Source organism: Haliotis rubra, unplaced genomic scaffold (genome assembly GCF_003918875.1).
Source record: "Haliotis rubra isolate DU_JTF1 unplaced genomic scaffold, ASM391887v1 Scf171, whole genome shotgun sequence".
Taxonomy (NCBI): Eukaryota; Metazoa; Mollusca; class Gastropoda; order Lepetellida; family Haliotidae; genus Haliotis; species Haliotis rubra.
In genome coordinates this window covers 407,799-432,842 of record NW_025765681.1, presented here as the reverse complement: position 1 = coordinate 432,842, position 25,044 = coordinate 407,799, and the positions used below count along the sequence as shown (strand labels likewise).

General features: G+C 37.5%; 1 protein-coding gene across 1 annotated transcript; it reads right to left on the bottom strand.

The window, feature by feature from the left end:
- Positions 1-996: 996 nt before the first annotated feature.
- On the bottom strand, positions 997-22,188 carry LOC124272623 (homeobox protein Nkx-6.2-like). Its single transcript, XM_046707820.1, has 3 exons — positions 21,616-22,188; positions 18,533-18,729; positions 997-4,823 (listed from the first exon to the last, which is right to left on the bottom strand). The coding sequence occupies exons 1-3, from the start codon at positions 22,031-22,033 to the stop codon at positions 4,635-4,637; spliced, it is 804 nt and encodes a 267-aa protein (XP_046563776.1). The 5' UTR covers positions 22,034-22,188; the 3' UTR covers positions 997-4,634.
- Between the last annotated feature and the right edge of the window lie 2,856 nt (positions 22,189-25,044).

The following is a 25,044-nucleotide window of genomic DNA, read 5'->3' as shown; positions in this document are numbered from 1 at the left end:
TGCTGAGCCTTTGAATTCGTACTGAGTGTCGCATTGTCATGGTCGCCATTTACAAATTTGGAAATATCACCGCTACATATCACTGAGGCCATGTCCCCGAAAATGAACTGTCACAACTAATTTGATTAAACATATAAATTCTACTAGTTGTTGTCACACTGTTTTTAAATGTCAACTTTCAATAGGCACAATTATCGTAAATTTGAAAAATGCAATTTTCGAATCGGCAGTAATGCTTTCCTATCGACTTCTTCTGGGATTGTTTCGTGTTCATCATATAAAGCATCAGCCGTCTGAACCTAAGCACTTTCAGGGTGCAATCGTTACAATCATATCTTCCTCACGACCAATACTCTCCTCCGTCATCACAGAACATCCCTTATTCTTCAAATGCGATTTACCAATTCGGTCTGCTCTGCTTTGACAATGGGGGTTGGGAAAGGTTAACTTGGAAGGCGTACAAATTACGTTAAAACCTCACTACCGGGCTCTTTGCCGAGATAAATAGCTGCAAGTAGTCGTAAGGGGATCAGGCGACATATTTTTGCTACAGAGGGAGTCGGAAAGACGCTTATTTGAGAATGTGATGGGTTGAAATTTATCAATCAGATTCCTGTCTTTGTTCGCGTCTCACCCTAGTATTGAGACCAGCCTCAATGCTATCCGTCATGTTGTAGATACGGAGAGCTAGCCAGACTTGAATAGAATTTGCTACTCAGGAGTGTGGGGTACAAATAATTTACTCTCGGCGGCTTGTGCCATCGCGAGGATCAGCTCTCTTTAAATGGATGATTTATCGCGCAAATTCAAGATTATTAATTGGCTTGGCTACCTGATAGAAATTAATAGCGCCCTGCCGGCTCGGCGATCTGACTGTTAGAGTGCTGATTAGCCTAAAGTGGTAAGCCCCAACAGAAAAAGAACAAAGCCTGTTATTGGCTCTCCTTTTCCCAGGCGACTAAGAAAGTTGGAATAATTCACCACACAAAGACATAGTCAATTTCGAGGCTCTCTTTATTCGAACCATCTTAAAACAAATTATACACATCGTAAGGGGCCCTTCAGGGCCGCATAAGACCTGACATTGCGATTACCTCCCCTGTTAAATTTCAACCCTGGGTCTGGGGCGGAACTATTTTGTCATGTACAAGCAGCCATAGGGGAGTAGGAATAATTGACACATCGTGCAATAATTGTAACCTTCCGCTAGGAAATAAATTCCTACTCATACAATATGAAATATTTTCTCTACTGGTAGTGTTCCATTTTGAGGATTTACAGCATTAAATATCCTCTTTCAGAATTAATAAATAAAGCTTTTGGAACATTTATGTCTCCTATGCAAGAAAATACAAAATAGTGATGATACTGCAGACCCCTATATTGTGTTAATGGATGGTATGTATAATTGACATACAAATGGCATTCAGCATCATCTAGTTCCTAGCTCATACTTCAACATACAGGTACAATTGACTAGGAAACATTGTTTCAATAATATCATTAACAATAAACTTAATTTCATTTAAATACTATACACTTAAATCATCTTTGTACATTTCAATAGAAATCCACACAGAGGACGTGAAATGTAAATATTTCATATTACATCACGCATTATCGCTAATCGGGTCAGAAATATACAACTGTCAATCAAACGAGAAGAAACAACAAAGGCTAAATCTGACATCAATCTTAACTGAAATACATTTTGGTTATGGTGAATGTACAATAGTTTACCCTTTAAAACATGCTAGTAGTGGCCATATGATCAAGATATTGACAAGGTTACATTTCAGAAAGATAAGTTATAGAAGATGTGTTGTTGGAAGACTCTGGCTGATATTGATTACATACATTCAGTATGTCATCACTCGAGGTTGCCGTTGTAGGAATTGATTGAAATCTACACAAGTTGTCAATATCACATTGGCGAGACACAACCCGTTTACAGTTTGTAAACGACTCGCTTTAAAAGAACGATGCTTTAACTAAACAGAATTGTTTGTGAAAACGTAACTTGAATTATCTTTGACAAAATACATAGTCATGAAATGAAAATCACAGATTTCAGACTAATAAGCATATGTGATATTGATTTATAAATCTATATGATAATGTTGGAAGTGTATAAGACTTCCTATGAGTAAACAGAACAGAGACATAACAAAAAGATATAAAAGTAAACAAAAGTCCGGCTTATGCTATAAGCTGTCAACACACACAGGTGTTTGTGTAGGGGAATGCTAAACTAAATATATTGCGCCTCGACTAACAGGTTGACATCGATTTATAACTCGTGTTCCAGCGTCAAAACAAGATTACACATGTAACCCTACGTTTGGGAACGGATTGCACTTTGAATACATATAATTGGTAAATTATCTGAAAAAATATGATTTGAGTCACACATTAATATTATTTGTTTCTTTGGGTTAATACAGAACCAAACAAATCAATGTTATGAAAAACAATCAATTTCAACGATTGGTATTCATAATAATATGTTGTCACAGAATGTGTTCCATTTTGCAGTTTCCACATTCAACGTAATAGGCTCACGATTTATCAACCGAAGTCAACCCTTGCGACAGTCGTCAATACTACTAGTCATACAACTGCTGTCGGATGTTAATGTCTCAAGTATAATTTGTCTGCACACTGGCAAGGATTTCAATAATCGACACTACATCACGGTGATTGCAAAATTAAACAAATGATTACCTCTTCAACTTGAGGGAGAATTAATTGATTTCAAGACAAAAGCCGCCCGATATTTAGGCGGTCGCTTGGCAAATGGTGGACAGTTGGACTTGATACCCAATCATAGAATATTTCGATACTAATCTCCGGACAAATGCTTATTGAACCAGGGAAATTATACCCGGTTTGCAACGGTCGTTTTATGATCCGAATTGTTTTCATTGACATAATTCAGTTTGCAGGGATCATTAGAGTCAATTGTTATTCAAATGGTTGTTAACAACAAATCAATTTTTACAAATTTATCAATAGCACTTTGAAAGAGTGCCTATCGTGATCGGATGTATTTATGACATCATTATCGATCAAACATGGCTTCTCCGACTTTGTCAATTTTCTCAAACAAAGTCCATACATAAATGTATGAAACGAAATACGTATGCTTATAATAGTAGCACAGGTTGTCGTGCGGTAGGTAGTATGGTAGGTTTATAAAACAAACCTCTGTCAGTATGTTGTCGATGAAAAGTGATGTTTTAAACCAAGAAAATATTATACAAAAAATACAAAAGGATCGTTTAAGAGATTTTAAATATTATTTGACGGACAAGAAAAGAATCAAACATCGATATTTGTTACTGAAAGAATCATATACATTACAAAGTTGTAATAGAAATATTATAATTAATGTGTTAGAATAATAGGTTAAATTTTAATGACACAAGATTAAGTTACTTTCTTGGTTTCGTGACATTGTGGTTCTCAGTGTGTGTCCATCTTGCTAGGGTCAGCGAAACGATCATTCTGTATTCAAGTGATAAATCATGGCTGTCTGTTAGAAATCGTGTGGTACAGATAACTTCTTAGCTACAGAATAAATGACTTGACTATGCAAACACCCTTTCCCTCAGCCGGTTGCCGGGTTTAAAGATTTGTTCTTTCCAACAATGTTATCTTGCACTGGTGCCATGGATTTCCATCGCAGAGGCGATGTGTTCCTGGTTTGAACACCACCCTTCAGAAATACAAGCCGTATACAACGCCTAGGCGAATAAAGTCGACACACGGCTGTTCACTTAAACTTAAGTTTGTAGACATAAAAATGTTGTTCTAAATGGTTTGAAAGTGAATTTTAAGTTAAATTCAAGATAAATATTACAAATGAAAGAGTACGAAATATATTTTTTTATTGTTAGACAACACACCTAACTGCAACCTGCGCGCCGATAGTGGTTTGGAATTCTTTCCATTTGCCCTTATCCTGATAAATAGCCGGCGGATGAAAACGTCGACTTTCCCTGTCAATGCCAGGTGATGTATAGCATGCTATTGACATCCAGCTCTATGGCAGAAAAGCGATCTGACTGTTCAATGCAGGGTGGGGTTTTTGAGAAAGGTCAGTAGGTCAAATTCGTTTCCCAACAACCTTTGCGTCACATGGCTTAAGAGCTAGCAAACTCAACCGCTGATGATAATGTTTGTCGCCGGGTTATATGAATTGTGTTTATAGCAGTTATAACCATATATTTGACTTTATCCTTTGCAAAAGGGCCGGGAGCGAGGGTATTGGTGAACCTATGTGGCTACAGCTGAAGGGTAAAGGTCACGGCATCAGTTCGGTGACCGGAAGTTCTATACGAGAGGACATAGCAATACAGATATGTTGGCAACACACCGTTACTAAGTAACAACGTACACCAGAGAGCGACCAACTCGTAAATGTCTTCATCATGGGCATATAACTATATAACGTCATTTGCGGCGACCAGCCGCCATCTTGAGATCTATTGCCATGGCAACCGATCCACGCCGTGCCTGAGATCTGACTTCTCATTGGCTAACTTGCAGCACCAGTCACTTCCGGACCACACAGAATTATTATTAGCACTGGTAGATCTACATCTGGACAGAGGAGTCTGTGGTGTGGCATTTCAACACACGTTAACACCGTTATGATCAAGTGTACTTTCTTCGTAACTGTCATGGCGACTGCCATCAAAATTGTCATCTTCTAAATCAGAACCCTCCAGATCTTCTGCCTGTTCCTGCTTCTTCTTGGCAGTGGCCATTTCTGCGGCATGTTTCTTGCGCCATTTAGTTCGTCTGTTCTGGAACCATACCTTAAAAAAACAAAACAAATTGTGTCAAATAATGCGAACTCACACAAGCCCATGAACACACAACTGAAATGTCAGCAAGTAAACGTAATCTCGGCGATATTTCAGCCACATCTCGACTTCAAAATAGTTGTAAAATAGAATGCCGTTTCTTTTAGAGTTGTAATACTCAAATGTTATTGCAAAAAGATTGCTAAGATTGAGAATGATAGGTCAGAAGATAAACAGATGAGGACTGGTGCCAACTTTCGACTTGACTCGTTTCAGGAAAGTGCCATCAAGTGCACGTAATCTGTGTCACTAAGTTACGGGATAAGTTACCGCTGATATTTCATTAAACTGCACTCATAATGGTCAATGACCTTCACAAATACATCAGTTATCTCCCCTTGATAAACGTCATGAACGTAAGTGAGAGCGGGATGTGTCGTATCTCAGACAGGCCGTTTGCTGTTGGCAAGACCAGGCGAGACATAAGAAATGACGGGCTTTTATTTGGCGTTAAAACAGATGGGGCGTCTATTACATTTTCATATATGTTGACAGAATGAGACTCCATGGTACGTTTATAGGCCTTCGTATATATCGCCCGTGTGTGTAAAAGGAATTTAAATGGTCAACACTCAAATCCGTCTCACAGAATGACCAAGTACTGTTGGATGTGATCGGATATACCCATTTTAACACCTCTCTGTCCATAAATCCCGCTTATAGCTTCAGCTCGAGAAGCGAATAAAGTTGATAGGGACATAAAACAGGCGCCGGGCTCGAATATTGCCGAATAGTTTTATCTGATCAGGGAGAGCGGTTTTTCGACATGCCGAAAAGCGACTCTATCTTTGAAGAGCGCGACCGGTTAACGGCAGGACGATTCCGCAACCAATCATATGCGGTATAGTAGAATTGTTGTAAATCCTTTCAATGTGATATATCCGATATTAAAAATATAATTTAAACAGCGACTTGAATATGAAATAGACTTATCTCAACAGGGAAGAGGATCATAGCATGGTATTCTATTCAAAGCGTTCTGTTATAACTTTTTCAAGGGGATTTTCTTCACCCAATGGATGTTTAAAAGGCAGGATCTCATCGTCATACTGGCTTACCCATGTATAAAACAGTTTAATGCTCGGCTATCAAAATCCTGCTTTACAAATTGAGTTGCTCGATGCATTATAAATAAATCATTTGCCTCAATATATGGCGACAATGACGGTTTGTTTGAGAAAGAGGCGCGTGATAGCCCTTTACGTTACGTTTTGAAGAGATGTGAAGGGTTATCTCTTTAACCCTGCCCAATAAATTGCAAGTGGATATTTTTGTATATTAGGGCATTGTCTGAATTAATCGAAACAACAGAGAAAAACCAAGGGAAGTAATTATGATTTAAGCGTTAAATCAAACGTTCAATAATCTTCTGATATGAATAGATCGTTTTAATTCGAATTATTTACGCATTGCGTTAGTTGTTGATTAAACGCTGCCTAGACGCAGGTGGTACATTCAATCTGTCAACCACTTTCGAATGATTTAGCCTGTGTCCTCGTCGAGACTTGTATTGACGAAGAAGTACCCTCAGCACACTATGTCGACCTGCCTCAACACGAGACGTAATGATATTCTATCAAAATAGTCACCATAGTAGCGGTAGCAAGATGTGAATAACTACCACTTGAAAAGCATTCGTAGTGTTTCATCAATGGGCAATAACTGTATCAAGGCCCACCCACTTCCAGTATTAGAAGCCTAAGTTTTGTGATACCGAAGACAGAGAACTAAATGAACAGAATATCCCTTTGCAAGAAAAATGAATTATTGACAACGCTTTTGAAAAGCCAATCGCTTCACCCGACGTGTTAAACACCAACAAAGCCCAAACGAGCGAACCATGCTTGACTAAAGACTTGCTGATCTACAAAACAGGCTATGGTTTGAATATCTTGCGCTCGTGATAAGACTACCAATGAAACTGGATGTGAAAGACCGACTTGACTCTATTGTAAATACCAAACAAAAACTCATATTAATACCAGGTGTTCACAGGACTAGTATTCTATGCCCATGCCCGTCATTATTCAGCAAGCATTATCAATATTTGATAATTTGTAGTTATGGGCAAGGTATGTATTGAATTACGTTCAGAGGTCGTTAGTTTTACGAGCGCAGGAAGAAGAACAACAACATTAAGTCATGGTTTGATTTTAAAATAGGCTATGCGGTGCGCAATAAAATTGTATAGTTCATAGTGAATCATTGGCTTGTTTCGACTAATCGCGCTGTTTGAGCTGTCGCATGAAAGCAGTTAACAAAAAGCTCTAAAACTTAATCTTCAGGATAATAATTATTTAACAATTAAATTTGTATAGAAATACTCTCAAGGAAAGATCGCATTTTAATCTGATTATTAGTTTTGATATTCTTACAAAATGTTCAACCAGGAATAAAAGTTGCTGAATGTCTAGGCGTAGCCCAGTAATCGGTCGCGTTGGTAGCCAACATCAAAGTTGCAATTTCCGTTTCTAAAAGTATAAATATGAGTTGATTAGGACGAAATCGCGTCTCCATGAGATTAGATGCCTAGTTTTCGTTTACGGTTGAATGTAAATTTGGGATTTTATATACTGTCGGAACCTCTATACGGCTATAGAGTATGTACATTATTACCAGAAATGACGTTTATTACCATAAGAGTGCGCGTCCGCGGGCTAGCTAAATACACAAACATATCAGATCCTGCGTCAGCTTTGATGGCGAACTGCTCCCCGGCTTAAACAAGGCCAACTGCACAGACCCGATTACATGAATATTCACAGAAATATGAAATCTGGATGACTGGGTATACTATAACAATTATTGAGCGAATGAGTTGTGCCTAATGCTGTTTTTAACAATATGTAACCTCACGGTTCACATAAGCCTGAGATTTTGCATATGATAAAGTATATTCTTTTTATTTATAGGAACATATTGATTATCACGATTTTGTATGTTTACATATGAGTTGTTGATTGATTAGAAGTATATATCATAGTACGAGCATCTATGTTTGTATACAAGGACGGTGTACTTGGGTTTGATGGCATTATTTCTTCCGAAAAACATGGCGCCGAGTTTCAGAGTTTGTTTATACGTGAAGGATGGCAACACAGTAAGTGAATTTCAAAGTTTCAACAAAAACATAGAAGTTCTTAAGTACACAAAATAATATCATTCGCGTTGACATTTTACGCTTCGGTTTCAAATAACGAATCTGCTAAAGTCATAGCTGGGGACAATCTATTTTGTATGTACATGGATAAGCATCGCCCCGTCAAGCACAAACGCTCAAATCATAAACCAGTCTTTTTGACACAGATCCCAGCAGCCGTCGACAATCCATGTTAAAGGGAGTTGAATGTACACAAGGATTACGTTTATGAAATAACACGTGGCTAGATAAAGCCAAGAAGTGGGGTTTTCCATATGTTGTAGGTTCATCCAGGTCAATCAAATAGCAGGTTGGTTATTTGATAAAAATAATATTGATCGACGAATATTTCATTTCATTTCTTCTTTGTTATCGTGACCCTCTGTGAGTACGATGTTGACTTGCTTTAAGCATACGAAGCCGGTATCCTTATCGCAAAGCGTGTTGCGTGTGCTCTTAGTTACATATAAATACTAATATTATTTAACAGGAATGTATGGAAATTTGTTTTGAATTAAATCAACATGTGTTCTGATGTATGATATGGCTTTAGTAAGGAAATAAACATGTTTTTGATAGTGATAATCAATTCTTTGTGGTTTCTCGCAAAGACGTTGCATTGCATCGAAAACATGTTACACGGGGAAAATACGTAATAAGTATCATAGGAAAAGTGCACACATTTATGATCTGTTATTGCGCACCTCGTGTTGTGCTAGAGAGTAGACACACGAAAGTAATATCTTTTTGTGGGATTCTGAACGAAAACAAAGAACACATCCATCACAAAGATCATCGAAATGCCACGGACGCTGCAGCAACAATCATTACCGGATGTCAGGTGAAAAACAACAAGAACATGACAGTGAAATAAAAAAATACAATTGAATAAAAACTTTACATTGTGTTTACAGACAGGACAAATATGCGCTTCTTACTGCACTAACGCTCTTCTACTACACACACGTATAACGGATGCTTATTCAAGAATTTCTGGAAAAATGGGCGATCGCTAAAATGTGACAGTCAAGCTTGAAACGTTGACAGACAACAAAAAAATCTGGCAAAACATTTAGGTAAGTTCTGAATTGCGCGCGTCGTTCGGTAAAAGATACGCATGTGCGCACAAGGACGTAATAAGCGATTACTAAGTGGGTTGAGAGAGGAGCAATTTTGTTAACGCACTGTCTCTATTCGTCTCGTTTACCCTTCGTTAGTTTTAGTTGTTTTCTCAAAGCATATACAACGATACGGGCTCTTTGACATACGAGTAATATGGGCATGTGAGGAAGATGTCACATTTTTGTTGACAATTTATGGAGTTTGAGGGCAGGGTGGAGATAAAAACTCACACCACTAAAACCAACAGTGGCTGAAGTTTGTTGTAGGATGAAACCCACACTAGGCTAGCTCGCGTAAAAACCGCCCGTTCTCTTCATTGGCTTTAATTGAGTGTTAAAAATCATTTTACAAGCTGAAAATTATGCCAGCATAGTGTTAAAGAGAGTTCCAGAAAGATTGTGCAGTCAAAAGGAGCCTTTCTCTCTTGGTGGTAGATGAAAACTTGTAAAATACATCAGCGATGTTTAGGAGATGACTTCAGAAGAGAAAATATAGCAGCTATCTTAGGAAAAGTTCTAGAACAGTTGTTGCTTGAGGTTTCTAACAAGTTCTTTACAGCCAAACCAAAAGGTGTCATAAAACCTCTGGTACCATACTCGTGTTTTATGAAGTAACACTATAGTATATAAACACATTGCGTTCAAGACAAGAGCTTTTACTGTGGCGGTTCTGCGTCAGAGGTGTATCATATGTACAAGGAACTACGAGACGTGTGAAATAGACAACATGCCAATCAAAACATGCAGCAGCTTTGAAAATACCTCCTTGGTCAGAGGACAGAGAAGTCGGTGCTAAACCTGTTTCGTTTATCAAATAAAACGCCTCTTGGATATTATTAGAATTCAGATATACTATAAATTGCTAGATAAATAGGAACAATTGACAGATATGTACATGTTTGTTGATTTCAGTGCACGTGCAGCATGCGACATTGTCTAAGCATTATCTCGGTTTGAAACAGCAGCGTGTTTGTTTATAAAGGAAGTCAGTATATGAATCGTGGTTCTAGTTTGTTGCTCTGTAAACAAAACAGACATGAATCTCACGGTACAAAAAAGAAATCAACAAGAGATACGACCCTTGAGTACATCTCTCTATCACAGCAGTGCAGCCACTTTCTTGGTGGTCCTTCGTGAATTTCACACCGACGACTGCTATTACTAATCTCAATCACAATCTTAGAACTAACAAGCATAACGAACAAATTGTTTCTTTCAGAGAAGATGCAAAAAACATATGCTTGATCGCAGCCCTGAGAGCCATATTTGAGATGTGAACGTGTTTTGGAGTGATGTTATTAGAACTAACAGTATCCCCATAAATCACCCCCCTCGATATAAGCCCGCTGGTGTAGTGTAAATAACTCCCAGTAAAAGCGTGTAAGCGAAAGAACTTAACTTTCCCTATCAGCCACCCCCGGGCTGGCATTATGGGGGTGGGGCATGACCCCCAACCCAGGAGAGAGACCACACGGGTACACAGCTCCCTTGTATCACCCCATCTCTCATATAACATGACGGAATTATTTAATATGTTATTCTTTTTCGAGTTTATGTCTGCTTTTCTCGTTATTAGCGGTGGGTAGGGGCATCTACGAAGAATGTATTAAGTTATCAAGATATTCTGAATTTCGTTTGCTTGTTAAAATAAATAAATATGCTTGCTTTAAGGAGTACAGGCACATGATTTAGGGGGCAATGTGCCGAGTAAAAAATCCCGGGAATGGTATAAGACTTTCCTTGTTTGTTTCGTTTTGACTTTCTCAGTTGAAATAACACGCGCTCAATGCGAGCTGTGTTCTCCACGTTCCTTACATGTTGAACAAATATACACAAACTGCACAATTTCACACGTTCATGGAAATGATACAGCACTTGCCTATTGTTTGAAAACACTAGACGCGATTGTATAATTAAGCTTTGAACAAAAACGAAATCTATGAAAATCTAGATGTACAGAGTGAAATATTTTCGTGAATCGGTTAATAATATCTAATTATGAAGCCATTATTTATTTACCAGTCTACTGGATAGATATCTGAAATACCATTGACACAAATAATCAATTTTGAATATAAATGCTTGAATTTGTTGATAGGGTCTTGAATGCCGTTACACTCTGCATTGGTTATATATAGAAGGTAAAAATTTGAATTTTGAACTTATGTTGCCTGTTTGAACTCAAATGAATACTTAAGCCTTTTGAATCATATTTTATACCAACGTGAGTACAAATCAATGAAGTACAGGTGCTATTAAAGTTGATGAAGCGCATTATATATTAATTATGTATGATAAAATGGTAATGAAAATTCACACACTTTGTATTCTGTGTTGAGTTCAATATCAGCGAACACGGTCGGCAACATATTTATCCTATTAAATGCAGACAAGCTTTAAGGCGGTACCAAAGAAAGGTCGAATGGAATAAAATTCAATGTCATGAACCCGCTACAAAAACGCTCAGGAATCGAAGTACCGTGATCCATTACCCCAACTAATGACTTAAGCGATCAGTCAGATCACGTGATTAAGAAATCGAATTTTTTTCTCACACATAATTGGGGATGCTATTGATATTCAATTAATCTTATTTCTTGTGTTAATCATTGAGAGCAAACATTTGGGAATTAATCATTTAGAATATATAATCATTTTGTACAATCTTGACGTTGGGGTATCATTTCATTATTAAATTATGATAATTCGTTTAAAGCGATGTTTTGTCTCATTGGCCCATTCAAAAAGTGACGTTTTTCACAAGGAGATGATGTGCAGAGAAGCATTTCATTTTAGGTACTTGCGACTATAAGATGTTTTGTCCTCATCGTGTATCAAAGGTATTATTTCGTTTATGATACATATTTCCGTAACTATAACCGTAGAAGGGTAATATTTCTGAAGCTGTAGAGTCACTTAATGCCTGGCGAAAGTTCCCATACATTTATCAAGCCTTCCACAAATATTCCCACGTAAATAAACTTGGTCATGTTAAGTAGATTTCCGTTGCTATAAATCAGAGAACAAAACAGTTGTCATATCACCGCAGCCCCGAAAAACAATAAGACGTTATGTTTAGATAATCAAAAAATACCGCGGCCGCACTTTCTCGCCCTGTGGTCTGAATTATATTATGTGAAAATCAGTAAAACTTTTGTTATTATGATTCAAGGGGATACAGTGGGCCATTGTCTCAGCGTGTTCAACCATTAAAGAAAATAGGAATGTTCAAAATCTAGCTTTGGAGTTACTAGTTGGATCTCTTGTAAAGGAATAACGATACAGTCCGTTAGGATCTTTCAATGCGTTTAATTTTACAGAATGTTCGGTAAGATTCTACTCCATGCACTATAATATTGTACATGCATTGTATCATTGTACTTGTTCCTTTGAGGGACGTGATCACATTATTTATGTCATGAGAAGTTGGCCTCCATGCTAACGAGGTGTCCCATTTAAAAGCCATTTCCCATCACACTAAATAATTAAAGTGTTAGAGCTGGTGAAAATAGATCACATTACAACTTTATTTAATCAGGAGTTGCTGACAATTTTATTTATTATTAATATTTGAATTGTTAATATTTTATGATCAAAAGTATTGGACTTAATAAAGGAATTTCCAAGAGAATACCACATTTCACCCAAAGCAGTTCGTTGTTCGTCACGTGCGTCGGAGATGTCTAAACGATGTCGATTTCAGCACGAGCGACCAAAGGGTTGACAGCTGATCTGAAATCGACATCCGCACGAGCGCACGCGCTTGTCAATTCCTGTTCAATGCAGCGTGAAAGGAGTGAAAAACTTGACGGAATTAAACTTTATCACACAGAAAATGAAATTAATATAAAAGCGAAATAAAATTTCATTAACTAGTATTGGATACGATGAGAAAAGACTGGTGCCCTGCTAAGAGAATCGTTGACCGTCGAAATAGCGAGGACTGATGACTTGCCTTCTTGCGCTTCAGGAAATAATTTTTCCGTGTGAGTTGTCCTCCTTAACTGAGACATGATCACTATTGCATGTAGGGATGCATACTCCCCAATAACTCGCAATTTCATTTTCGCTCACCATTGTGTCCGAGCTGCACGGGCAGCGACATCACTGCACGTGAAAGGCGTGAACAAAGGCTACGTCACCGCGTTTGACAAATTCGCTATGGGATATTTCAGGCTCAGAGCTTCCTCGTGTGAGAGCTAATGTTTTATCGTCGAATTTTGCAAACATCGAAGAATTGTTATACTGCCGGGTCGCTTTGGGTGAAAGTTCAATATCATAAGAATTCCACCCTCATGTGCTTCTTTATATCGCTTGATTTCAGTTTGAAATGTTAATCCTTGACCGTCTCTGTATGCCATCCACTCATTCGAGTTAATTTGACGGAATTACAGAAAAATTAGAATAGCAAGACGTTTTGTGTGCTATTTTGATTCATCTCAGTGTTCTTATTTCGTTGGTATTGCGATTGCCACAACGATAGTACCCTGTAACATTTAACATTGTATTACATAAACAGATGTGGGTATTATTCATTGTTTATTACACGTGAAATCCAGATCCTTCATCTTTCAATTATAATTAATTCATGACGGTTAAATGAAATGGAAAGAAAACATTACCATATGTACATGTTTTGATGGTGCAAAGGGGTGTGTTTATTCTTATAGTATCGGTTCCGAGACTTATAAAATCTATTGCAGAATATAAATGTCCATTTTCTTTGTTATAGATTCATTTGAAATTACAGCTGCAACTGACAGCGATTCAAGCCAGTGTGTAGTGCTAACTTGCTGTTTACAAACGCTATCGACAACCTTCGGATGTAATTGACATGATCAATGAGTTAAAGCTTCAGGTGTGTTCCGACACCTGTAGTGATGATCGCCTTCAACTTACCTGGCTAATCATATCATCAATAACACTCTATTGTCAGGAAACAGGTAAGGCGTTTAAAGTCACAGATTAGCGGCATTAATTTACTAAAGGTAGGATCGGCTCGATTTAGAGAACATTGATACAACTACAAAGATACGAGATAAAGAAATTAATGTGATAAGTGGAAGCGGCGTGATCAAAGCGAATGGACACAAAAGAGCAACAATGGACTACTAAACAGGTAAATAGATTACAGCTTCGTCTTAAAGGTAAATAGCTTGAAGTGTTCGACAGGAGAAGTCATTTTTGACTCCTTTGAAGCTCCCATTACGTTTGACGAGTGTCTAAGGTAATATTGCATGATGTTTGCAAGATAGATACGGTATACTATTCACTAAGTATCGTAAATGGTCCCGAACTTGAGTGTGATGAAATTAACCATTCATCATTTGTATGGTTGCACAAGAGTTTCTATGAAGTCGCGTTGAACGAATCCTAATTGCTAAGAAATGCATCAAACGAAATACCGACTAAACAAGAACTGCGAGTTTGTTTTGAAAATACTTCGTTATTCACACATCTAGAACATATTTCACAAACGATGTTATCATTTGATGTTGTGAGGTTTGATAGAAGACGACGGATCTTTAATATCAGTGAAGTCTCCTGGGGTTCTTGTGCCCCAGCCGTCCCCTTTGGCGAGGATTCTTTGAACTAGGAAAGAATGAGTTTATTTATCCTAGAAATTCAACTATAGGAGATTGAAACGTGGTTCCAACCCCAAAACGACCCATTCTGTGTAATTAGAACCACTTGTTCTTAAAAATCCCCGGAGAGGAGGCATATCGCGTCTTTTACCTTTTGTATATTTGTATCAAAAGGCTTGATTTTTTCTCGATTCTTTGAGCACAAGCCAACATATTTCTTAGGGGCATATTTCTTTATTTTTACAGACTTCTGCAATTTATAAGAGAAATTATTTCTGAAATACCATGTATTTGGAAACATTTGTCGCAGCTTTGAAATGTAACAGCAGATCCGGGTGATTTCTTATTGATGTGCGTTGCAGTTTATTACCAGAAAAGCCAGTTTATCTTACACCGCACGTGCAGCATGTGATTGCGCGAAGACATCCTTGGTCGATTTTATTTGTTACAAAAATGTTACCACAGAAAAGATACCGTCTTGAAATGCACATTTGCTGTTCAAATACCCTCAAAAAGCAAGACATTCACAAAGTGAACAATTTCCGCATTCGCTGATATGCCTTTCTACCAGACATGAGTTGATAAAAATCTACGCGGCTGTCAAAGTGACATCACGGGAGTCGTTCGTAATCCACATTCCAAGTGTGCACTTCCGTTTCTGTTCAGACGTCCGAGTCAACAGCGCACCTACCGCTGTGTTTATAAGTCCTTGTGATGAGGTATATTACACTTGTAGTGAAATGATTACACGATCAAACGGATAAACTTTGATTTGTTTACGTTTACATCAACGAAATATGTGAACGGATATAACACGGTTTGTCACGAAGTGATACGTTCTGATCAAAGTTGCGCAAACAGTTGCTATTAAGCGACGTGTATATTTCATAAACCTCATGTCAGTCACAACGAAGTTTGATACAAACTAGATTAAGATATTGTCAAACAGGCACAAATACTTGGGGTTTCTATAGGCATTACAGGCTGTTTAAAAATTCACAAGTGTCAATTTCAAAGAGTGAATTTTATTAATAAAAAAATGAGCCCTGAAATAGACTGACAAGCTTTTTCCACTTGACTGCTTCGGCATCTTTTTGTTGAAGGCATCATGGGAGTTGTTATGGAGTGGACATCCATATATCCCATCAACCCCCTCCAAAGATGATAGCTGTTTACGCTAAGTTAACATGTCCCCCTTTCATCTGTAATGGCGCGAAATGATGACACCGGCACAGGGCAAATGTATCGTAATGCAGAGAGAAGTCATTAAATAGAAGCCACGCTGTGCCTTTCTGAAAAGTCAACTACCTTTTTTTGTGATGGTGTCCCTCGAGTCGAGATCTCAGTGGGATCTCGCGAAGCGCAGCGGGATCTCGCGATGTGAGAACCGACTGGGTGAATTGTCAGCCAACTACCAAAGGAATAGGATTACAGTCTAAAGCGCGCCCCTCCGCCACCCGAGCTCAATTTCAATAGAGATATTAACTCGATAGATCTCCCGTGGTGCAGCCGTTATAGAAGCCCTACTCATGTATGCGAAGTATACACGTTTAAAACAGGCCGGCTTTGGTCAGGAAGTTTTTAAAAAAGAGGAAATCTATCGCGACACAGCTCGGTTTGCATAATCCCAATAGACTTATATTTTCCTCATAATAGTAGATTAAATCTCATTAGGATAATTATGCTTTATCTGACATGAAGTGACACTGGTTTAATGAACTGGAATATACCATAAACGGGTATAAATAAACGTTTATGAAAGATTAAAAACCTAGTTGGGGCTTGTAGTGATTTACCATCCCTGAATAATCGCTCATAGTGTGATGTAAATGTTATTTTGATTACTGGTTCGTGAAATGTTAACACCATCAGCTGTTACCACAGACCTATACACAGTTCCTTGTCATAGACGCCCAAAAGGATTTATTAAGTAGTGTGTACATTATCATCGGACCACCAGGCTATGCTAATAGGGACGCCCAGAAGTTTCGTCAACATTTACAGATTTTAACATCATAAGCGAGTAGCTGTTCTTGTGACACCAGAGCTGTATGCATACATTTGCCATCATTGCCCTAAAGTGTCCACGGATTGTTGAAAGCGATCCTAGAGAATAATAAATCTGACCGATAACGAATCTCTTCTTAAGTACACGCCATATGACACTTTCTGAGGGTTTCCCAAACCACAAAAGAATCCACAATGTATATATTTATCATAATCCACTGGTACCAAACCCATCTGACAGGCTTATTCAAGACAGACATGAACAGATCGGGCACATGGGCCTTATGTGATTGACAAGGTATTCAATAGCGGGTTAGACCGACTGTTCACGAACCCTGCTTCCAGTGGTTTCTCCACCATCACTTGTCAGCAGTTTCTGAAGAAAGTGACCGAAGCTCATTGGGACAAGCCAACACCGGAATTGACCCATCAAAACTATGGTCTAAACAGACATGAGCTTGATTGACAAACCGCCCGGGGGCACACAGCGGCCAATTAACACCCCAAAAGCAATAATCGGAAACAAATTAGATACACGAATTGCACGAGGGGCTGATATATCATATTGATAAGGTTCTGAAATGCGGTTTTCAAAGGGAAAAAATATTTACATTTTTTATTGATTTATATTTTTTTATTTACATCATATACTTATATATTTAATCATTTATTTATGTTATGCTTTGTACTCTTTATTATTCTTGATTTGATTTATATATTTAACAAACTCGAGATGTATTTATATATTCAATAAACTTTGAAATGGTGTTTCAATTGAAGCCATTGGACAAATGCGCACCTGCGAAACTAATCAATGATTCGCTTACTCCCTCAACAAAGTTACCCTTGCTTGAAATCGGTGGCCGCTTTGTAAACATGCACAGCAATCGAAATTGACAAACTGTATACAGTGTTGTTGATTACATGCCTAATTCATCGACAAACATGTCAATAAAGATCAAAGATCTGTCACAATGTAATTCGATAGCACACTGACTTGGCCATATCACCAAACATAGATTGCGGATGGTGGCGGATAAACCGATATGTTTTTTCAACAAATATATTAGGCAAAATGATATGGGCACGATCGGATTTCTTAACTGAAATCCGTTTCAAGTGCAATCGTCACCAGACGTTTTGGCTGCATTACGCCTCATTTGGCGGACGACATTTGGCGGATTAACTTTAATTGTTTCGTCTACGGCTTCATGATTTCACAGCTATCAGTCACCTCCGACTGTCAGCGATAATAACAGCTTATGTCGCACACTCGCTGCCAAGGAAACACTTTACATGATTTTTATTGTTTTAGTTTTAAATTTGTATTCATTGTTTTCCGTAATTAACAATTCGCATGGGATTAAATATGATTCCTATTATTATAGAAATGAATGTGAATTCATATTTTGGTGCATTAGGTTTTTGAATGCCATTGTTGGAAAGTTGCCTGGTGATTAGAAATTAAATCGCGTGTGAATTTAGAATTTTCCCTTGCGAAATGAAGATGATCTGCTGGATGTATTGTTATAAACGTATATACATTTCCAATCCCTGTTTTCGGTTGTAGACGCGTCATTGTTTTCACCAAATCTCACAATAAATACAAATGAAGTTGTCTTTATAATCACAAAGTCGGAAGTAAAGAAACAATCTAAAGAGGAAAGAATCGTTTCGACTGCACGAAGAAAGAAAAAAATGCTTTACTAGAGCAACTACGGAGTGGCACAGAAAGAATGAAAATAAATTTGTATAAATATAAATAAATAGCTAAAACTACAACACAAATGTGAAATAAATCTGACTCACCTTAACTTGACTCTCCGACATTCCCAGTGCATATGCAAGCCTCGCCCGTTCAGGTCCCGCCAAATATTTGGTTTGTTCAAAGGTTTTTTCAAGTGCAAAGATTTGTTGTCCAGAAAAGGTTGGTCTTGTGTGCTTCTTCTTTCCATCCTTGTCGACAATTACATTGGATGAGTTGGCTGTAAAACGTGCACAGGAGCCTTCATTTGGAACGAAAAAATGGGAGGATTAGGACAAATGACGAAGTGTTAATTTAATGAACAAGACATGGAAATGAAATATTGGGGCGGCGCTATATGATTGTCAAGGGATCAGTCAAATGCATCGCAAAAAAACACAATGTTCAACGCGATGCGTTAAATAAAATCTGAAATATAGTCTTCTCTTTACACTAATTTGCTGCTATCTGAACATTTTGAAAACTGGTTGCTACTCATAACGTTTTTGAAGTTAACTGCTTGAGTTTATTTAATAGATGTTAGTGCGTTTTCAATTTTCCCACTACTCAACCGATAGAGACACTATGGAAGGAAGAGAAGGTATTTTCATGTTAAAAATAATTCATTTTACTTTCTCTCAAGGATCAGCACATAGTTTGAAATGAATGAAATGTGGATTGGAATCTGCTGTTGTAATCTGTTATATACTATCAACGACATCCTATTCATTCACAAAAGTAATTCAAAATTTGTATATACTGTACACAACCGTGAAATTGCAATACAAGCTTATCTTAGGATCTGCACCGGGTTTTTTAACCCACCACCACGCGTCTGTCGCAAAACCAACACAAGGACATGTAAGATTCTGGTGCGTTTGCCGGGGGGCAATTTTGTCCCTTAATTTGGAACATGTGTCGACAATGTGAAGTTGTCATGTTCACTGGGCCCCGAAATCCCTTTCTGCTATATACAAGGACGTTGCATTACACGAACACTTCCTCTATGGATACCACATGCTATGAACAAACTGAAATGTACAGCCGTGTCGATTGCTATCACTTTGGTTTCTAACAATTAGCGGGTGTCATCTGTAACCAGTTAATTGCGTGATCTCAATCCTCTTTTCCCCCTCCCCTCTGGTTTATTCCTGTCATCATTTAGGATATTATCGATATCTTGTTATTGGGCATCGATTGCGTGCGCCATATAATCCGGTTACTGTCAAAATCAGAGCGGACTGTTGTCGGCAGCTGTCAATCAAAGATAATTTTGTCACGTGTGATGTTTGCGTTTGTTTTGAAAAAAAATATTGCAGTATCACCTTGTACTATTTTCTATCGTTATTGAGAGGTGTCTGAATCTTTAACTCTTAAAGGTTGATGTAATTCTTGTATTTTTAAATCCGTTTAACAGTAGTTAAACAAATCACAATCCTGGGTTATTTGGAAATATACATTCACATTACGATTAGACTGTCAGTGAAAGTATGTGAATATTCTTTAAAAATATTTAGCTTGTAATTTTTCAAAACGTTTAAGAATAGTTGTAATGTACATAGTGATCAGAACATTAGTTTGTTCTCATGTGAGCAGTACTGTTGTTATCCATATCCCACACATGTAGCTTATTCTAATATGATCAGTTGTGAAAATATTATAAACTCTAGAATTGTTTTACAATAACATAAAAACACAAAACAAACCCTTGACTTTAACCTCTATTGTATATGGCTGTATGAACAAATTTATTATAGTGTATCTTGATGTTGGAAGAAAATTAGAAAGCCAAATATTTTCCAGAAAGGAATCCAAAATTCCATTTCGAATTTATCAACACTCGAAGTGTATATGTTCACCCTAACCTCAGTTATCCTATACTATCTTTCCTTTGTGAGAATGGTCCCGACATAAGTTCCCAATGTGTGAATACTTACCCCCTTTCCTTGGGAGGGGATACACATAAAAAATATACAATGATGGCCCAACCCCCCACGGCCAGATAACGTTACATGGCAACCACACCAGAACCCCCAAAACATTAAAAAGTTCTCAAAAAAACCTCCCAGTTGTTATAGAGACCCCCGGCATTGCGCGTTCGAGCTGAGAAGCTTGGGTAGACATCGAAAGAGTTAAGTACTTTAAATGAGCTAACAAGGCTGTTATTTTGTCGTTAGGTAATTAGGATATGACATATATATTTTCCGGTCAGTTTTTAAGTGCTTAAACAAAACTCTAACCAGGTGGTAGATCTACCATTGAGAATGGTATATACATTTGTGATAAGTGTTTTAACATCTCTAAATGCACAGACCTGTTTTGAAAATAAGGCTACATGATTTTAACAGGATAATGCCCCAGCCTGGGATATGATGATATGTTAATTGTACTCGATCTGTTGTTTAAATTATTTATTTAACCTCCTATTATTCACACGGCATATTGAAATGTGATTTCGCCACACTTAAGTATATTATAATTGTTCTTTAGGAAAAATGATTATTTAAAATGACGAAAACTTTTGTTGAGAAAAAGAATGCAGGATGGGCTTTTATTATCGTCTAGGGACGACGCGGTAGGGAGTGAAACATTGATGACATAGTTAACGTCGAATGTAAGTCGATATGTTGAAAGATAGATGTTACAAGAATATGGTTTTATTCACCACTGTAATACAATTTGAGGCATTTATTTTGTACACAGAACCTACCTAAGAATCCCAGAACCTACCGCTTTTCTATGAAGAGGTGAATAAGAACATACAATCTGTATTATTTTGGAGAGATTCGATACACAAGGTGTTCAGTAATTTAGCAATATAATAATGAGTTAATTAAGGATAATATTAAAAAATAATAAAAAATGGAATTTAATTTAATTCGATCACACATTCCTGGTGTCAGGGTTAGATTGGATACATGGATCTTATTACAGTTATAATTGCCTTAAAAAACAAATAAATAGAATTCAATAAAGAATGAAGCTTAACTGCGAAACACATGAAAGAGAGTTAACTTTCATCTATACGTTCTTTTGATAAGCTGAGAAGTTTAGAAGGTGCAGTTACGACAAAAATGTTGCCCACATGACTGCGTTCAAGCAAGATAAGTTTTTTTATGAACGTGAATTGCGACCCTTTCATATTTACCTGGCGACGGTCTCCAAGGCTGTGGTAGCACACCCGGCCAGTAGATCGGTTGTCTACCTGGCAATTCTGCGATTTTTGGAAACCGTACTTGTGGGCTAAGGTACATCTGTGGATTAATCCGTGGTATTCCGAGTGGATTCCCGGGTAAGGGACGGCTTAGAATGTCATTAATTCCATGCGGCGTTGAGTTGGCAGCCAAATGCTTGAACGCATTTTGTTGATAGTCTGTTAACTGTTGTGATGAAGGAAACTTCATCTCTGTTAAATTGTGTAACGCCGCTAAAGGAGGACTGCTTAGGACGAAGGAATTCTGTCTAGAGGTGTCCATAGAACCGCTCATGTTTAGAATTGATGCCATGGAAGGATTTGAGGTTGGGTACCCGTTGCCCGACGCATCGTTGGCACAGTAGTCCAACATGTTGGCATCGAATGACTTGTCTTCCGTCACTTTGGATGTTTACGCTCACGGAATATGAAGGTAAGTATGTGTTCGCTCGGCGATAGTACGTCGTCGTTTGAGAAATGTACACGTCTCTGACAGTTCTAACTCGGGCCGACTTACACACTGATCTGTCAATCAGTGGGACCTGTAATTCATAACACCTTGTACCGCCGGAGGCGAGTCCTGTCGTGCGTATCGCACGTTCTGATTGGTCGAGGGGCGGGGCTTATTCCAGCTGTCTGCTGGTTCAGGTAAGGTGTTATTGGCTGAGGGATTTGAGGATAAGAAAATGATTAGGCGTTGTGTTTGAGGTTTGCTACAACAGCGTGACGACGCTGTGTTCAACTACACGTGTTGGTCGTTTAAGATCGAACAAACAAAATTCTACAACATGTTGTGAAGATAAGATCCAATTTCCTAATCACTTTTCGCATCTAAAGTGGAACGGCAGATCTGTTCCGTATTGCATTGTAATTTTGCCAGGGGGTTGGAAATTGTGTTAAAACGAAACTCCGAATAGAAAAATGTCACATTTGAACGAAAATCCTTTAACAAACGAGAAGAAAATTGATAGGGGTCAAAATTCGTTAAAACCGCACAATCGTATTAAAATCTGTTAAAATTATATGTTATTTACTCAACACAACGCGAAACAATTCACCCCTCCTGTTTTAATATTGTATTAATATTAATCCATGATTACATATTTCCATCACCAGAAGTTTTAACTACAGCTTGCTAGTTGCTATGGCTACACTTAAAGCGTTTAAAATGGTTACCTCGCTTGAAAGCCAGTCCCTGGTGTTATTCAAATGACATAAAATCCCTTATCTGAAGGACCCGCCTTTCAAATATCACCCATGACTCGTGTCAGTGAAAATAAATGACTGAAATGTCGCATATACCCTGTTGTATTATCCAGTTTATCAGTTATCAGTTATCACCCTCTCAAGGAGAAAGTGTTATGTTTTACACGCCCGAGTTTGAGTTTGGTCGGGTTCACTAAGGGATTTAACCAGGTAATTTCTTGATGTGACATTTTGGTGACAAAGTTGTAAAGTATTGATTTTTTTCAGTGTTACCCTTTTACAAAATTAATTACATTTTCGTTCTTTCTCTCACAACCTTTTGATTAAGTTGTGTTATAAATTCTTCACGGGCTGCCACGCTCTGCGCATAAAATGTTTTTAATTATGCAAATTCTCTTCGATTTCCTTGGTGGCGTTTCAGTGCCTACAAGGAGATATGTGTCAAGTTTATTGTTAACATCTTCCATTAATTTTTTTTTCGTTACAATTATGATTATGCTGTAGTTAAATTCAAATTTGAAAATAAAAGTAAGCTTTTAGGATACTGTTTTGAAGTGGCGGAAGGATAATATAATGTGTGTGTTTTTGTTGAATAAAAACGGTAAGTGTTCTTCCAATGCCCGTTTACACACAGTTCGTCCTTTTAATGGTGTCTCATTAACATATGAATATTAGCTTGATCAAATATTTAATTTTGAATACCATTTTAACAATATTCATAATATCTATGCTTGCTGTAAAATGTGCATGTGCTTGTTGTACGTTGAGATGGAGGTCAGTCTGGGACACGTGTTGGGGTAACACGGATCTCTTTAACGATCATACAACAGTACATCTGAGATTGTGACTCCTACTTATGTTAAGAATGATATTGGAACTTGTTTCATCGTTTGTGTGCTAAGTAGCTCGTATTATATATGTATATCACACTATGGGATATAAGCAATTGATGCCATACACATATAAAACAGAAATCTCTATGCTGACATAATGGGAAAATATATACTGCACTTCAAAAGAAAGTATACACCATATTTTACCCTGACTGAAATTATGATAAACAAGAACTGATTTTTCAATGGTGATGTATTTAAGATAGGCACCATTGTTGTGTACTTGACGCAAAGTTTTCAGTTTTCAGTTTGGCAACGTTTTGATAACGATTGTAATGTTTTTGTAAAGTCCAAATTTTAAGTGTGTCTTTCTTTTGTCCAACACTTTTCTAATATTCATGTTATGTATGTTCAATAAATGATCAAAACTATACAATTGCTTGTTTGTTTCAAAACAACAATGATTCAGTCATAACCACAAAAGAACGTGTTGTAGTTTTGACAATTGAAATTCACCAAATGTTGATGTTTTGTAACTTTTGTGAGCTCTTCATACAACTATTTCCTTATCGTCTCATGGTCAGCGGTGTATAGTGACATATACACCTCTTTGATAACTGTAGTAGTATTATCATAAGTTACCATTCGTTATATCCAGCAGATTATCTACCTGATAACTGTTGTTGACATAAACACGCGTGTTATCAAACTGAAAGGTTTATTCGAATAATTTAACCCCTTCTGGACATAGCACAACGCGGATAGAGTCAATAAAGCATCCCGTTGTTAACTCCCTTCCACTTAACTTCAGGGAGAAAAAAATGAAGTAAATATGCTTGAAACTCATTACTCACTTATGCATAGCGCCTCCCCATCTTCAACAAAACATCACTGTAGTGACAACTTCCTAGAAGACCATCTGTACAATTATTCGAATATATTTTCTCCTTCAAAGAACCCTCTTTAGCATTAGTTATAGAAACATAGTGATGCGGGGCAATACACTTCAGTAGTTCCTTATACAGTAAACCAAGGTAATTATTTTCTGACATAAGATGGGTTTGGCGGCTTGACTGATCTGAGCAGTGTATTGTCTGGTGGTTTTCAAATTTTAAACAGGTAAGTTAAGTTTTAAAATGATGGTAAAATACGTTGTTACTCAATGTTACCTTTGTTACCTAGCCGGCCAAACTAAACTGGGTTTATATAAGATACCTACACGGACTTATAGTCAAACATAACGATAGTTTAGTTACGTAATATAACCCTAGTATTAAGTGCCACTAGTGATATTTATATAAAGTTAACATGTAAAGTAGTTTTGTCTGAGAATTCTGTAGAATCT

Coding starts and splice junctions, on each gene's coding strand:
- LOC124272623 (XM_046707820.1), bottom strand. CDS start 22,033: ATGTTGGACTACTGTGCCAACGATGCGTCGGGCAACGGGTACCCAACC. Junction 18,730..21,615: donor GCCTTGGAGACCGTCGCCAG/GTAAATATGAAA, acceptor TTCCAAATGAAG/GCTCCTGTGCACGTTTTACA. Junction 4,824..18,532: donor TGTCGGAGAGTCAAGTTAAG/GTGAGTCAGATT, acceptor TGTTTTTTTAAG/GTATGGTTCCAGAACAGACG.